We start from the raw sequence: 18,066 nt of genomic DNA on the forward strand, positions 1-18,066 counted from the left end.
GGATACCCAGCTCCTAACACTGGCTACTCAAAGAAAATCCAAATCATCTGCTCCCAAAGGAGCCGTGTACTGCAGATTACCAGTTTCACCTTAAACCACTGCTCCTGTGAAATGCACTGCACTTGTGAGCATTTCTAATAAACAAAAATAGGTTCATTTAAGAAAGAATAGCGATTTAGCTAGAAATAAGAGAGAGTGGTGGGAACAAATGGGAATAATACAAAACAAAATACAAACCTGGATCTCTGCTTATTAATAGTTACCTTTTCTATCTAATAAAGTAGGTTTTCCCCAAAGCTGTGTCTGTTGCAGAGCTGGCTGGTTTCACAAGAACCAGGATCCAAACATTCATGAAAGCACTTGCACTCCACAAGGGGTTTTCTCAGTGACTAGATATCGAGTAAAGAAAAGGAGTACTTGTGGCACCTTAGAGACTAACAAATTTATTAGAGCATAAGCTTTCGTGAGCTACAGCTCACTTCATCGGATGCTGTATCTGTGCGAGTTTTTTCATGAAGTTGACAGATTTCCACTCTATACGGCTAAATTCAGTGCCTTGCATAATGACAGGTTTCAGAGTAGCAGCCGTGTTAGTCTGTATTCGCAAAAAGAAAAGGAGTACTTGTGGCACCTTAGAGACTAACAAATTTATTAGAGCATAAGCTTTCGTGATATCGAGTGTTTCTCCCGCCTCTGTCTCATACTGAAACAGTCTTTTGTTTCTATTCATAGACAGCACCAGCTCCAGGTCTTGTTGTAATGTTCCTTTTTACACCTTCAAGTGGTTTTGATTGTTTGCAGTTGCTACTGCTGGTTTTCCATTAAAAGTCTTGGGACTGAGCAAGGCTAAACAATTCAGCCATGCATTACATCACTGGTTAAATGGGGTGGAATTGGGGGGGGGGTGATAATTCCCCCTATGGGCCATCACCAAGACATATCTCCTGGTAACTAATTTTTACTCCAAAACCATAAAGCATACTTTCAATATCAATACATTATTCCTTAAACATTACATAAACATGCATACATCTTACAATGATTATGAATCTTGAGAAGTTACAAGCTTTCCATAGATACCTTACATGTTACTCTTCATAGATAAATATGCTGTAAGACATGCGTTTGGTGTAGTGACCGAGGTGAGAGTTGTTTGCAAAGAATTGGGGATCCTTTGCTAAGGAGCCTCTGTGTCAAGGAACCTAACTCACTTTTGAAAATAGGACAAAAACTCCACCAGTGGTTTTGAAAATTTTACCCCTGGTCTATAGAGAATGATCTCCTTGCTGAAAGATTTTTAAGTCACCTTATAAAAGTGTATAGCAGCAATATCATTCTCTATTCTACAATATACAGTTCTCTGGTCTATAAAATGTGTTTTAAAAACCCTAGAGAGAGGTTATAACTTTCTATTAAATTCTACTGGACTTTTCATAAAGCTGTGACATCGCTACTTGGTATCTTGAGATGCGAACAGAAGGATCTCACAGATACTGTGTCCAGGTTTAGCATTTGTCAAAACAGCTGATTGCAAATATATGTTTGGAGAAAGGTACTGTATACAAAGGAAACAGAAGTTGAAACTGACTACTCTTTGGATGGACATTCTTGGATAATGTAGGGCCAGAATTTCAGGTGTTTAATTATTTTTAAAAAGTTGTATAAAATCTAGTATTAGTAGAAACATTTTAAGAGGAGTTTTAAAAAAACCTAAATGAATTATTTCTTTGTTCCTTCTGCAGTCCTAGCAATCAAACACATCACGGTGTTGTGGTAGAGCAGTCACTACTGCCAGCCCTAGTTGTTCTACAATCATGAGACTGGTTTAAAAATCATTATTTAAAACATCTTTATTTGCCTTGCTTTGGGAGCCTTTAGCAGTCACTTTTTCCACGCTTTTCTCTGCAACCATCAGAGCTAGAAACTTACTGTTTTTATATAAAAGCTGAGATTCTCATGTAATCACCTGACTCCAGGAGCTGGGTCTTTAAGAAACCCCCAAATATTGCAAGAATCATCACAAGAGCTATCAGCAATGTACACAGAAACGAAAAAGTAAAACTGACTAGAAAGAAGTGTGACTTTCCACAATATTCACACCAGTCCAGTAGCCCCAAACTATGCATTCCACAGCGTCTCTCCCTTCTCAGCTAAGAGTTTCACAGAGACATGGGATATGAGCAATGATGCTGCAGAGATTGCTTCATCGTATGCACTTGACAGAGAGTCCAACCCTGCTTCTGTTGAAGCTGGGGCAAACCATTGACACCAATGGCACCTTTATGAGGCACTCCCCTGACAGAAACATTCGCACCTTTCACTGCATGTGGCTGCCTGTATGGGCTGGAGGGAGGCACCAACTTATCCAGTGTGGTCATATATCATGGTGGAAAGGGAGGAGAGAACCAGAGGCAGCTCTGCCTGCCTGTTATAGCTGGTAACATCAGGATACAGGCTAACAGGCATGGGTGGGGAGTGGAGGGGAATTCTAGAGTTTTGTTTCAGGGCAGCGACCCAGGTGCGGCATGGGGGAATGTGCGGTGGGTTCTCGTTTCTGGCTTTGAAGAGACTTCTCGTTAGCCTGGCTGTTTGCAGCATTGTGAATACTTGCATGGAGGGGTCAATTTGTCAGGCATATAAAGCTCAGTCAATAACTGACTGTCCTGCTACTTTCCTGCCTCAAATCTGCTCGTGAAGGAAACTTTTTTTTGTGGGGGAGGGCCTTGAGTGATCTTTCCTGGCTAAGCAAGAGCTATAGGATTGCACAGTAATTGCTACAGAATCCGATTGGTTTCACCCATATTACATTCAGCAGCACCGCTCCCGTTACAAGTCTCACCCAACACCCACTGTGTTTGCACGGGTATATCCAAATCCTTCCCACAGGACAATATGCTTTTCTGAGACAAAGCAAAGTCTGTCGGCAAATCTGTCCCTGGTGTGAGTGCACGAACCTCACTGGAGTTACACCCAGGGTGAACATGCCCCCAACCAAACCAAACAGAAATTAGCTGCCAGTCAGGATCCAGGGTTACTTTCTTGGAAAGTCTTTTAATGCTTTCCAGTGACCTGAGGTAATCAACTGTGCCTGACACACCAACACGACTATGTTTAAAGGAGGGGAAATAGTAACAGGTAGTATACATTTTAATGCTTTGAGCAAAACCACATTTAGGGCTCCTTCCTCTGTGTGCGTGTGCACGCACGTGCGTGCATGTATAAAAAACGGACCATAAAATATCCCAAATGACGAGCTGAAATATGCTGTTCTGGCTACAGGCCCTTTTTGTGTTGGGAGATGTAAAACGATCATTAAAATTGTTACTAGGAAACCAAAACGGACATTCTGCCCAGGGTACATCATACGTCATTGTCAATTGGCAGAGGGGTGGATGGAGAAGTTAGGTGGGGTTGAGGGAGAGGAGCCATGCAAAGCAAATTGCAATGTCCCTAAAAGCAGAGAACCCAATGAGCCCCTCCACTGTGAGGCTGTAGGTAGCTGTGGGCTGACTGGAGCATGTATGCTTCCACTTAATCACCCCCCTTTCCTTCCTTAATTTGAGCGGTCCCTAAGAAAATCACAGAGTTCCACGATCCTGTGAAGTGCTGAGTTCTTCCAGCATCAGACTAACTTTCCAATGGTCCCCACTTGTCAAGGCTGGGGAAGGCCAAACCACCGGGTGTGCAGCAACTGCTGCGTTTTGGATTGTGGACACGAGTTGCGGAATGCGTGCCCAAAAGCGATTCCTCTCCCCCGTCTGCTCTTCCCGTGGCATCAGGGAGCCGGCTCCTCATACATTTCCACTCAATGGCCAAAGGGAGAGAGGAGACAGGTGCAGCAGGGAAGCGCCATTCGCACACTGTCAATGCCTGCATGGCACAAGCCTTAGGAAGAACGAATGCACCGGGGTGATCGAGTCGGTCAGAAGCGTGACTAACTTGGGCTGGGAGGTTGGCACCCAAATCCTATTGAAATTCAGTGGGAGCTGGGCAGCTAACTTCCTTAGGCTCCTTGCAAAATCCCAGCCGTAAAGCTCCAAAAAAGAATTTTATTGAAGAGGATATGAGAAGAGACACAAAGCACGGACCCCCAATCCAACTCCCTCAAGTTCCTTTCATATCCGTCCTCCACTCTCCTTTTCATACCTTTGTCCGTGCTACCCCTTACGCTCTCCCCACTCCTTTTGCGCCTTTCCTTCCTTCAGATCTTTGCATTGTTTGGGGCTCTGACCATCACCTGGCCCACTGATCTAAGGAATCAGAACGGAATGATCCGTCCGGCTGTCACCCTTATTCACACATACAGTTCCGTTGACTTCAGTGAGATTCTCATATGAATAATGGGCACCCCAATTGCAAACTCAGTGTCTCAGGGACCATGCCTTCCTCTGCACCTTGTAATGGACCCAAAACAAAGGGACCACTCAGAAAACCATAATTAGTGATAACAAGCCAAGCAGAGTGCCAGTTTCCCCCTAATGCCCTGCTATTCCAAGCTCTAGCCTCACATAAGCAGAGGCTGGCATGAAACAAGTGCCCCGCAGGAATTAGATTTAAAGCAACAAACTCACCTCAGATTGGTCTCAGTGAACACACACACCCAATGTGGCCACACCGCGGCTCTTTCACAGTTCAAATGTGACTTCTGGAGCCTCCCCCATGATCCCTCCCCCACAGAAGCCGACTCCGTGGATGCTCCAGGGCTGGGGCACCCGAGGGGCTAGGGACTTCTGCCCAGCGGGGGGTCCTCAGGGCTTTAGCCTTGTGGGGGGTGGAGGGGATGCCACAGCTTAGGGCTTCAGCCAGGTGTGCCCCACGCCCCCGCCCCACAGAGATGAAGCCTCGAGCCTCAGCAAGCACCACCCTGTGGGGCACAGTTGTGAGTGTCCCGCGCCTCTCAAATTTATGAAGATTATTGTATGCGGCTCAGAGGATCAGGAAGTTTGGCCACGTAAATGCAGGGTTAGTGAGTCAATGCACTCTGCCACCAAACCCATAGCACTTGTACTGGGGCACAGTGGCTCTCCCTCCAAGGTATGATTTTTAGGTTCCAGCAACTTTGACAATGTCCCTTGAAGCTTTTTAATTAAGGGAGAGGCATTTTCAATGTCTGTGTCCTTAAAGGGCCGCAGCTTAACTGCCTGTAGCTATTTTTATTGATTTATAGGAGAGTCTGAGTTGCAAAGTTCAGATCCAGATTCACACTTCCCCCAATTTGAGGGGTGTCCGAGCTCAGCAATCAGGCTCATTTACAGGGAGAGACTAAACACAGAATTTGGTTGTGCAGCTGAACTTCAATATACAGGTGTCAGATCTTAGGCCCATCTGATCAGAGAAGTGCACTGAGGGCACCAAGAATACCTACGTTATCTGTGACTTTGGGCAAGTCACTTCACCTCTGTGCCTCTGTTCCCAGCGGTGTCTGTTTAGATTGTAAGTTCTTTGGGGGCAGAGACTCTCTCTCTCGCTCTGTGTTTTCAGTCACTAGCACAATGGGGCCCTCAATTTCAATTGCTGCCTCTAGGCGCTGCTGTAATATTCATAATAATCTTGAATTTTAAAAATAGACAAAAATTAAGCACTGTGTTTACAGTGAACAAGAGCAAAACCATATTATGCCGGTACATGAACATACGGCAGTAACTACTGGCAGAGCGGCGGCTGGTTTGTCTGATTTATTTGGAATCTGGCCACGCAGCCACTATGAAGTGGAAAAGGAGTACTTGTGGCACCTAAGAGACTAACAAATTTATTTGAGAATAAGCTTTCGTGAGCTACAGCTTACTTCATCAGATGCATTCAGTGGAAAATACAGTGGGGAGATGATTTATATACACAGAGAACATGAAACAATAGGTGTTGTTATACTCACTGTAAGGAGAGTGATTACTTAAGATGAGCTATTACCAGCGGGGCGGGTGGGGGGGAGGAAAAAAACCTCCTTGTAGTGATAATCAAGGTGGGCCATTTCCAGAAGTTGACAAGAACATCTGAGGAACAGTGGGGGGTGGGGGAAATAACATGGGGAAATAGTTTTACTTTGTGTAATGACCCATCCACTCCCAGTCTCTATTCAAGCCTAAGTTAATTGTATCCAGTTTGCAAATTAATTCCAATTCAGCAGTCTCTCAGAGTCAGTTTTTGAAGTTTTTTTTTGTTGAAGAATAGCCACTCTTAGGTCTGTAATTGAGTGACCAGAGAGATTGAAGTGTTCTCCGACTGGTTTTTGAATGTTATAATTCTTGACATCTGATTTGTGTCCATTTATTTTTTTACGTACAGAGCTCTTCTCCGGCGATAAAGCATGTCTATAGTGCCCACATCACAGCGCTGCTGCGGCCGTGCTGTAACATGGGTAGTGTAGACATACCCTTAGCCTTGCTCCTGGTGGAGACTAGATCACTTCAAAACCACAGCAGTGTTTGCACCTCCCTACACCACGTCCGCTCTCTGCTGATGAAAGGTCCAGAACTAACATGAAGGACAAAAGAGTTTCAAAGCAAAGACAGGCCTCAACCAAAACCCCAGAATCCAACACCTAGAGCTCTGGTGTCTTCAAAATCCCTAGGAGAATTTCATAGCATAAGCCCATCTCTAGTTACTAGTTCAAAATAGATTTGTGGAAGTGCCTGAGAAAGCTGCCCAGCATCTGGCTGGTTCTAGCCAGCCCCAGTAATCCTGCATTTTCTCACTCACTCTCTGCATTTTATTTTATTTTATTTTTTGCTATTAATAGAGATTTCATCTGAATACTATCTCCTTCATGGTCTCTCTCTAGCAAATAGGGACAAGGAATCCTATATGTTAACAACACAGCTGGCATGCTTAGTTTTTAGGAGGAGGGGGTTAAAAGGTGTGTGGAGTCTTGACCAGATCTCATGAAGTTTTAATTAACCAGAAATCATTTGAAGTTAGGCCCAAGTCTGGAGGTAGCAACAGCTATATTTTCTAATTGTTCTATTCAGCATCTTTTACCACTCCCCGTCAAACGTGGAATCTGAGAGTCTCAAAGCAACCCAAATGGCAACAATAAAATGCACTCTGAGGGACACACACAAGTGGGTGATGATGGAGAAGAAAGGATATGTTTATAATTTCTGTGTCTATTAAGCCTTGGAAAACCCAGGCAATTAATTTCAGACTGATGGGTGTGTGGTTTTTCTAATTCAAACAGATGAATGGGCAAGAAGAAGGCTGCTAGTTTATCAGCTCACCTTGGGGTTTCTTTTTAAATGCATTTTTAAAAAATCTGCTGATCACTCCATTATCTTGGGAGATGTAACCAAGAAGCTCTGGCGACAGCAGCAAGGAAAAATCAACAACCTTTGAAAGAGACTCTTCAGGATAAGAAGGCCTATTGGCAAAGGCAGATCCCAGCAGAGCTGCATGAGTGGGGAATTATGGGTCCAAACATGCCTCGACTGTGGACAAGGCTTTAGTCAGGCAACCAAAGTTAGCTCTCTGCTGATCTCATGGTTCCACGGGTAGCAACATGTCCTGTAGCACTTAGTAATGAAAATCCTGCAGGCAATTCCTCCTCAGACAGATTGGAGAGAGACAAAAGACATGCATCAAATACACACAGATGTGAAAAGGGAGGGAAGGAGGTGGTTTTGTATTGTATCAACAATTCCACTACTGGGAAACTAACTTTCATGTTAGCAAAGCCTCAGCCCAGGTGCCAGTGCCAAATAGTATATTACTATTATTATTTGTATTATCACCATGTCTAGAAGTCCTAGTTATAGGCCAGAACCCCACTGTGCTAGGCACTGTACAAATGCAGAACACAAAGACAGTCAGTCACTCCCCAAGGACCTTACAATCTCAGTAGTGGGTAGGCTGGATTATCACTCCCCGGCCCTGAAACTGGGAGTTAAACTGTGCTTCCTTAGGACAATACAAGCTTGCATCTTTGCCTACTAAGCTATGAATCAAAGACAAGTGTCACATTTATTCAACAAAGGAGGAACACACATGACTTTAGGACAGAAATCAGGACACATGAGGGACGTTTGAAGTATACTTAGTCAATTCACACATGGTCAAATCCAAAGGGGGAAAAGAGCAGCCCAATGACAGGCATCTTTGAAAAGTTTAATTAAAACCCAACTCCTTTTCACAGGAGACACATTGCAAATCATCTAACACTGTCACGTAAGAGGAAGCAATATCGGCACCTTTCATCACTCACTGAGGCACTACCGGGCACAGGATCATGGCTCAGGAGACCTGCATTCTATTCCTGGCTTTGCCGCTGACCTGCTTGGTGACCATGGGCAAGTAACTTTGTCTCTTGGTGCTTGTTTTCCCTCCCACTGTGTCTGCCTCCCATTCTGTCTGATTGAGCTAGCATCTTAAAAATAGCAGCATAGCCACAGTGATGTGATCAGTGGCAATGTCTAGGCACCCCAAGTACATGCCTAGGGTCTCGGACGAGATCATACTCAGAGTGAGCTAGCTAGTCCCATGCTTGCACTGCCCAGCTATGCTATTTTTAGCACTCTAGCTTGATGAGAGCTAGCATGGGTATGTCTCCTCCAGATGGCAATTCCACCTACCAAGTCCAAGGTAGATGGACCCTTGAAGACTGTAAGCTCTTGGGGTAGGGGCTGTTATACCCTGTCTAGCTCAATGGGGCTATTGATCTTGGTAGGCACCATGAGACACTCCTGTACCGCTAGTACCAATAACATAAACCCAACCCTCTCAAACACAAGTGTTTCTAAGGGATACATGTTTCTGTGTCAGGACGGCAGAGCATTTGAGCTCTGTTAAGACTGAGGTCTCCTCTGCAGGCTTGGATTCAAATTCTACCCTTGAAAGCACATTCACCGTTAAAGCTACAGTGCACTCTACATCGGTGCAATAACATCAGGACCACCCCACAACTACATTCCTGGCATGTTCATGGAATATGCACTCACCTGAAGTGAGGTATTTTAAAAGGACAGGATAGGCATATACTCGCTTCACCAAATCTAATGTTCTCCACATTCCCCTAGACAATGCAGCTATGATTCTGTAGGGACAACAATACATAAAGCCCCATCTCAGAGAGGAGCCCCATGACTCTAGGCACTGTGTGTACATATAAGAGTACGTCCCTGCCCCCAAAGAATGGGAAGTTTAAATGAACGGGATAGAAAAGGGTGGGAAAAGGGAATAACAATCCTTCCTCTTTTCCAGACAGGGAAGTGAGGCTTTAAGAGGTTAAGCAGCTTGTCCTGTCACACAGGAAATGTCAACTGAACCCACATTCCTGGATACCCATTCCAATACCTTAACCACAACCCAATGTATCTCCCTTTACAAGGTTTTCCTGTAACAACCCTGTTCTTCCCCCACCCCCACAGCTCTTGCTCAAAACACATTGTCCTAAGTTTTCCCATATGTACTTTACAGCTGTTTAGGAGGAAACCCAAAACAATCCAATGGACAGAATCTCCTAAGTACTGGGACATTCCACGTTTCAGAAGGGATCAAAGAAACACTTTTTTTTTTTTTTTATGGACTCCAGTTCATCATGGAGATTGACAAGTTCTGCCGTCAGATGATATGAAATGAACCAGAACAATGGCACACAGTGTGCAGTCCAATAAAGCCAAAATGGGACTGCTGGATTCTTATGAGCATAAAAGCACTGTGCCATAACGATACTGGACACAGTAGATCACATATACCCTACAGAAGCTTTTCAAAGCTGTAAAGAGGACAGGGATCAACTGGTTTCATAAATCTAATGCGACAAAATAAGCAAAATGGGTTTAAGAGTCAGGAGAGAAAATTTAGGTTAATTGTTAGTAAAACTTTAGAGCTATAAGTAAGGTGAGGGCAATGAAACAAGCCATCAAGGGAGGCTGGGATATAGCCATCTGTAGATGCATTCAGTGCTAGACTGGACAGCCATCTATCAGAGGTGATTTCAGAATGATCAAATCAAGTCAGCCGTGATAAAAGGGAAGGGCAGTGCGGGGACTAGCAGACTCACTAGAGGGCCTTTAGGACAAACAATGCTTTGATTTTTATCAGCAGGTGCCGGTGAAACTGACTATTGTGTTATCACCAGCATCCGCTTCAATTCTGGATAAGAGCTCAGCCTCTATCATTTTCAGTGGCCTCTTCCCCATAAACTCTCTGTGATCAGGCCTCTCTGTGGCAGGCTGAAACATTTGATATCACAGGACTCCAAGAGAAACTGCACAGGAGAGGAAATTGACTCCTCTCCTCCCCCGATCCCCTACTCTCAGCACTGCGCTTGCACGACAAACTCACAGAGCCTTGCCATCTGCCCCCCTACGCTGGCTTTCTCCAGTCAGCCATCTGGCTAACTGAAAAGAAAACACAGGGGGTCAGAGGCAGGGAACTCAGCAACCTTCAGCTCCCTTGAAAGATTTGTTTTTTCTTAACCTCCCTTTCAATGATCAGTCCAATTTTTATGAACTGTTGTTGCAAATAATTATCTCTCAATCTTCTGAATGGGTTGCCCCTACTCCCCCGGCAGGCAATTCTGTGTTCAGAATACTACTACTACTCCTCGGAACCTCAAATCTGAAAGCACAATGTGTGCATCAAGGCATGAATGTTCTTTACACGCACAAGTTTCCCTGTGGCAAATTTGACTTGCATTGAAAGAAACAGCTTGTTTGTATGATACATGTAACCACACTGAGCACAGCTATTGATTTATATATCAGTAAGGGATTTTTCTTTTGCCACAGATTGTTGTTGTTGCTCTTACAGTAATTACAATAATAATAATGTAACAATTCTATGGCCATTGAGGATTTCACAGTTGTCAGCGTGCTGCATGCCCTGGCTTCTTGGGAGTTTTGTATAGAAAACATGGCTGGAACTCAGATCCTCTTGCTCCAGAAGCTCATTATCACTTAAGCTAGAAGATGAAAAATTGAAATTTCAAAGTTTCACCAAACAGAAGTTCTGAAAAAAAATTATTTGGAAAGATCAAAATGCTTCATTTCAATATTTACAATATTACAAAACATTTTGACATTCCAGAAATTAAAATGTTTGTTTTGGTTTATTGAACTGAACCCCCACAAACTTTGTAGCCTGAATCTCAAGAGAAGGAGAGAAATGTGGGGTTAAAAGATGCAGCGAAGCTGGGACAGCAAGGAGAGGAGCCTTATTTTCACTGAAAGACAATGGGTGTTAGTTTCCTAATGAGTTAGGCTATTAAGTCAATTAGGAATTTTGGAAGTATATTAGTTCCATTTTACCCAGTGGGAACTGAGGCTCAGAGAGATCAAGGGCAAACTTTTCCAATCTCACAGGGTGTTGTGAGGATAAAACCCGTTAATAATTACTCAGGTAACATGGTATTGGGGGTTATAGAAGAACATATACAGATAGAAAGGAACAGTCATATCCTAGAAGCTGCAGAGATCAGCAGCAAAGTAATTATAGGTGTGAATCCTTCTTTTTACAGTATAATCTGCTCCTTGTATGGAGCACAGACTGAAAACATTTATTTTAAGGAAAATATTGCTTGCCCACACTGCTTGAATCAGAGCCAACTCCAATAGCCCTAATCAGTTTAGCAAACACCAGGAATTCATACACAAACGTATTCCCCAATTTAAAACATGCATATGGGTCAGAATCAGAAATTTTAAAACCCAATATTAAAATGATTTTAAGACCATTTGGAGGGGGAAAGTATTATTTTTGAAAGGAGCCCTATATATGTTAAAATGTATTCAATTACCCTGCTAGGACCAAATCACAAGTTAGGGACTCAGATATACACCATTCCATGTATCAATTTATGATTTACTTTTGTAATAACTGAAGCCATAAGGAACTCATTGAATTAAGCTTTATTATTTATGTTGTTGAACAATAATATTTAACTGTATAAAGCCATATATCCACCCTTGAAAATTTTCTCCCCATATGAAACGGATTGTACATTATTGAAATCTGGGCCCCACTGAAGTCAATGGGAATTTTGCCATCAACTTCAATGGGGCCAGGATTTCACTCTCTATGATTTGGCTCAAGGTTGTTAAAAATCTTCATTATTGACACAACAGCCGAGACAGATGCTGGAGATAAAGATAGAAACGGATACCCAAAGGCATTCCCACAACACACCATATGATCAGAAATAAATCCAATTAATCATGTGTTTGAAGCCCTAAAAAGACTGGCTGACATTTTCATTGTAGCCTAAGGGAATTAGACACCCAACTGTCATATACCAGTACTCATCGGTTCCTGTGAAAATCCCAATTTAGATGAACACATTATTGTGGAACTATAAGAGCAGCAAACAGATTCCAGTTTTACTCTGGTGAGAACAAAAAGACGAGTGTCCCTTATCTTCCATCACCGAGAGTGAAAATCACCGATCAGGGAGCGCCAAAGCCAGAAATCCCACACACCAGTCACTGCAGACACTAGCCTGGGACTCGGGAGACCAGCGTTCAAATCCGGCCTTTTCCACAGCATTCCTGTCTGGCTGCCAGCAACCCCCTCCGTCTCTCTGTGCCTCAGTTCCCCCATCTGTAAATTGGGACATTAATACTTCCTTTCTCCCTGCCTTGTCTATTTAGACAGTATACATACAGTCAGGATCTTGTTCAGGGTCTCTAGTAGAAAGACTCACTGACCCTTCTCTCCCGTTCCCCATTATGTTTTCTCCATCTCTTGTTTTTCCCAGTATGACCATTTCCCAAGTATCTGACTTTCTGGACTGTATGCTCTTCAGGTCAGGGACAGTGTATTTTTGTGAACTGTACAGTGCTGAGTGCATCATTTGGATTAAACAGCGCAATAGGGCACGTGATGTGGAGTTTCCAGAATTATGCTTTGCACAAGACCTTCTTGTGTGGATTATCTACTGATCTGTAATCCCCTAACTACCTGCTGCTGAGAGGAGACTGTTAAAGAGGAGGTACTCCTTTCTCTGAGCTACTCCTGACTCAGACAATCAGGGGAATCACATACAGCTCCTGTGTATTTAAAATGGGATTTAGAGTTATGAAGGAATCTTCGTAGTCTTAGCGTCCAATCACCCCCCATTGAGCTCTGTTAGAATTGATGTCTCCCAGAGCTCTACATGGGGGAAAAAAGCCAGACAATTGTAGCAGCACAAAAATTTCTTGGCAAGAACATCAAAGAGGCAGGCCCACACTCAGATCCCAGCTGTCCTATTTTATCATTCCTTGCTGAAACTGAATTGCGACTTTTTGTTTGTTTGTTTTTTGCACGGCCACTTACTCAGCCAGTTCCTCCAAGCTCCGATAGACGTCATCGTCATTCTCTGTGGTCTCCTCTGAAGGGAAGGGTCTGGAAGAGAGGAGAGAAAGTACATTATTGGTAATGCTGACCTCTTGTGCATACAATCATCATTTGCTGCAACCCGTGAGAATTCAGATCAGCACATTGTGTAAATGAGGGGTTGCTTTGGAGCAAAAACATCCATCAGTATTACACTTATTTGTATTACACATAGCCAGCCCCCTAGGCATCAGCTTCTGATAAGACCTCTTCTCAGTTTTCAGCTTGGGCTCAGGGTTGTGGCTGCAGCCGGAATTTATGTCATGCTAAAGCACAACGTCAAGGAGACCTGTTAACTATCGCAGCATTAATCAGGATGCTGCAGTCAATGGAGACATGGACAAGACGTAGTTCACATTGTGGCCACTGGCCATAATTAACCGTAGGGCTCCAACAGGGTTCATCCATGACACAATGTCAGACATGACTTGTCCCTGCCTCCAAGGGTGCAGAGTCATATTTGACATTGTATTCGTTTACACGACTCTGGGGTTTTGCTCTAATACATCCAAATTTCCTGTTGAATATGAGCCCCATGGTGCCTACGGCAATACATACATCTGTGATCACAGGGAAAGGCTTTGTGAGCCCTCTGGGTCTTGGTTATCTTGGACTAAGATTTAAAGGTATGTGGCTAGAACACGGTAGCTAGCTCACGCTAACTACTGCTCTCTAAAACCCTAGTGCAGACAAGGCAGCTGAGATTAATGTGTACTGAGCTGGTCAAGTTGACGCCTAGGCTCCAACAAAACTAGGTTTTATTTGTGGGGCAGGGGATTTGGCAGGGTGCTTGCTGTACTTTAAAGGGAAGCACCACCCCAGACACTAGGCTTAATCCTCTATGACCTTCCATCTCATGCCAGCATTTATACCTGACGGCAACTGAGCGTTAAAGGCTAACAAATCACAACTCTCCATTCCCACTGAGAGCATTTTTATTATAACTATTTGTTATTTCGTATTGAAGTAGCACCCAGGAGCCTCAGCCTTGAGCCAAAAGTCACTGTGCTAGGTGCTGCACAAATGCACCTTTCTTTCTGCAAACACAATTTTACACCCACCCACTGTGGCCTCGCTTAGCACAGTTGACTGACTTTAGCACAAGGTGCAGGGAACTGAAGAATCAAGCAGGGGTGGTGAAACTAGAGGTGCTGCCGCACCCCCTGGCTTGAAACAGTTTCCATCATATACAGGGTTTACGGTTTTGTTCAATGGATCTCAACACCCCCACTCTACAAACTGTTCCAACGCCACTGGAATCAAATCCAGTATCTGGGTGCCCCATCATGTTAGAGTTATTGCACGGAATTGGTCCAACCATAATGGCTTCCATCTGCAATGAACAAACATGTCCTTCAAGTACAACGCTTGTGAAAAATGGTCTTATTTACTTAAAACTAACAACAGTCCAATTGCTTTAAGCAGTTAAAAGCCCTGGAGGTGGGGGAAATGAACACCAAAAGAAAAAAGGGGTAGTTTAAAAGAGCAAAGAAATAAATTCCTTGGCTCATCCTGAAGCAATAAGCAAATAATATATGGAGGAGATGAAAAAATACTGCTTTAATTAAACCCAATATATTATTGCTGGCATAGGCCTCAGCGGGCTAATGTGCTGGTAGGAATGGATGCCTCTAGTTATTAAGCAGTCCCTGTAGAGGGCCTAGCCCATCTTCCATAGTCAAGCTTGCACTTCACTGCAGATGGCCAAGCTGTGATTCCCCGGATTGCGAACACAATGACCTTTGCTCAGAGCTTCTAGCTGGCTGGATGAAACTAAATAAAGGCAGAGGGATATCAAAGCTGATCAGTTTCCCCCTCGTCATTTATTTGTGGCACTGCTGTTAATAGAAATTAGAGAGAGAGAGGGCGGGGGGGAGCGGGGCATAAGACGCACGGAAAGGATCCATGAACTGAGAGTACAAGTGGTAGTGGAATCCCCATAGCACCGTCCAGCTAACTGTGATACTGCATTTGAGGTTTATGTTGTGGGTGAGCAAAATTGGATACAGGCGAACTTTTAACCACACCCAAGTTTAATTTCCTCCTTCTCCAGTTTCAAACTAGATTGAGTCACATGAAAGATTTAATACGTGGCCCAGCGAGCCCCAGATTTTGCTATTCTTGGATCAGTTCACTAGCACTAACCTGCCTTACTTCTCTCCTCCCCTGGCAATCGCATCAGACTGAGTAAGTGTTTCTTAACAGGGCTCAAATCTGCAGTTAGAATGGTTCAAAATAACACAGCATCAAGGCACTGACCCAAAAAGGGAAAGGAGCACCACTACCCACTGAGCTGTAGAAATTGGCTCAAACTGGGTAAATGGGATCATGTTCTGTGAGTTTGCATTCATGATGCAAACAAGGAACTTAAGAACATAGTTCAAGACAGCAACTTCTACCAGGTCTAGTCACAAAGAAGCAACATTAGGGAGCACAGTCCAGTGTTGCCAACCGTCATGATTTTATCACAAGTTGTGTGAAATTTGCGATTGTTGTTTCTAGCTCTCATGGTTGCAGAGAAAAGCCTGAAAACATGAAGCAAGTGCATCCTAAAGGCTCAGAAACCAGAAGACAAAGAAAAAGAACCCGTAGTGGATTATTTTAACAAATCTCATGGATTTTCAGGGGCTGATTTATGTTTTTTTGAACACCTGTGGCTGGCGATCCCAAGGGTCTGTGGTTTTCATTTTATCAACACATATTTGAGTGTGTGCGTTTCTCGTCTCCTGCTGCAACCCAGGGGTCAATATATAAAAGTGACTAATATAAAAGACATGTGAACCTCAGACAAATCAATTCTGTACAAGTCGCCAGCTACTAATGCTAAGGGTATCATGGAAACTGGCATCAGATTCTACTTGAGACAACGAAAACAGAGGAGGTTAAGGAAGTAGGTCGCTGGGCAGCAGGACTACAGTGATTTCAAGGGTGGGAAGAGAGCCCATGCCATAGGTTGAGCACAAAATGAATACACATAGGGTGGAAATGCACCCTGTGAAGTGGTCAAACACCAGACCTATGTAGCAGGTAAGTCCAATGCGTGCTCTCAGTGGGACTGAAGCAGTGAATAATTCTAGTGCTGGCCTTCTGCATAAAGGTGAATTTGACCCTAGTTGAGGAAAAACTTATGTATGAGCATAATTAACTCCCTTGCTGGGATGGTGTGAGGATTAATGTTTAAATGCATTGAGGACCTCAGGTAAGGCGCGAGAGACCTGCAGCTTTGTTTGATGCCATTCAATGTTTACCGTAACTTTAAATCCGTGATGACTGAAATTCTTCAAACTTAATAAAAAACAAACAGAAATCAAGGAAACCGATCAGTCAATCCCACAATGCCTCGTTGCGTCCTGTCCTCCTACTTTCATTTGAATACAGACTGCTTGGCAACAGGAGCCAGCACAGGATACAGCAGCACCAGACTGAGAGAATCAGGATACCTGGACTCCGTTCCCAGATCTGTCACCGTCACTCTGGGCAAGACATTTAATATTTCTGTGACTTGGTTTCCTCATCTGAAAAATGGGAATAATGATATTGTAATAGGCTGGCAGTGTTTACTCAAAGCAGGTTACCCATCCAGCAAGTGTGGATCCTACCAGTAAAGGTTAAGTGGTTACTATTGACTCAGTGTGGAAGGTTGTGTGTTACACCACTGGGACATAAGGGAGGTGAGATTATCTATAGTTGGGGGGGAATGACCTAAGGTGTGGGCTGAGCAGATCTGAGGGAGGACCCCACGCAACAGCCCATCCTGAAGAGAAGGTTTAAGCAGATCTTTATTTTACATTATGGTTAATACCCCAGTAGGTAAGCTTGGACTTTACATGTTGTGCATCTATAAAGCAGATTGGAAAAGAAACTGGCTCCTCAATATTTATCTTTTTTTATCAAGGGCTTTGAGATCCATAGGTGGAATGTTTCAGAGTAGCAGCTGTGTTAGTCTGTATTCGCAAAAAGAAAAGGAGTACTTGTGGCACCTTAGAGACGAACAAATTTATTTGAGCATAAATAAATAAATAAATGTGTTCGTCTCTAAGGTGCCACAAGTACTCCTTTTCTTTTTGCATAGATGGAATGTGCTACATCAGTGGTAAATGTTGTTACTTCGATTGCAAGGTCTTCTGGACACGGACCTTGTTCACATGCATGTTCTAGAAAGCTCCTAGCACGCTGCTGGTGCTGTATGAACAACCCCCTGCGCACACGATGTGGCTTGATTGGAAATAAATAATAAATACAAATAAAAGGAACCATGAAAAGTCATTTTTGTTTTAAATGGTGCTGGTTTAGAAAGAACACGGAAAACATGGTGCACAGCTTTCCCTCTTTTAACCGTCACTTGCTTTTAATCTCTTAAACGGCTTCCTTCCTTCTCTACTGTTCGGCCCGGCAGGAAGCAAGAAGGTAAAACAGTAATTAAGAATAATAAAGTCACACGTTTCCAACTGAAAATCTAGGCTATAGGCTCAATCAGTGGCTACGGTAAAGAAATGTCAAAGAGAAAAATATGGGAGAGGTTTTTACAAATTGCAATTTCACGTGTGGTCCCAGGAGTTTCACCTTGACTGGGGAGAAAAACACAAAAGTAAAAGACAGGTCTGGGATTCACAGCCTCTCTCTTTGCAGCCCCAATTGCTTCAAGGATAACTACAGAAACAAAGAGTGCAACTCAAAAAGAAAACACAGTAAGGAGGAGATTACAAAAATAACTGGAGAGAAAGGATGGTCTTTGTGGTTATGGCTGGGACTTGGAAGACC

General features: G+C 43.6%; 1 protein-coding gene across 6 annotated transcripts in view; it reads right to left on the bottom strand.

Annotated features, from left to right (window-relative positions):
* VAV2 (vav guanine nucleotide exchange factor 2) overlaps nt 1-18,066 on the bottom strand; it is a 316,349-nt gene that overhangs the window by 76,046 nt on the left and 222,237 nt on the right. For all 6 annotated transcript variants that reach the window (XM_043499066.1, XM_043499068.1, XM_043499067.1 and 3 more), the window contains exon 4: nt 13,246-13,314. In XM_043499066.1, the coding sequence (XP_043355001.1) occupies nt 13,246-13,314 (69 nt within the window). The remainder of the gene's footprint in view (nt 1-13,245; nt 13,315-18,066) is intronic.

Source organism: Dermochelys coriacea, chromosome 16 (assembly GCF_009764565.3).
Source record: "Dermochelys coriacea isolate rDerCor1 chromosome 16, rDerCor1.pri.v4, whole genome shotgun sequence".
Classification (NCBI taxonomy): Eukaryota; Metazoa; Chordata; order Testudines; family Dermochelyidae; genus Dermochelys; species Dermochelys coriacea.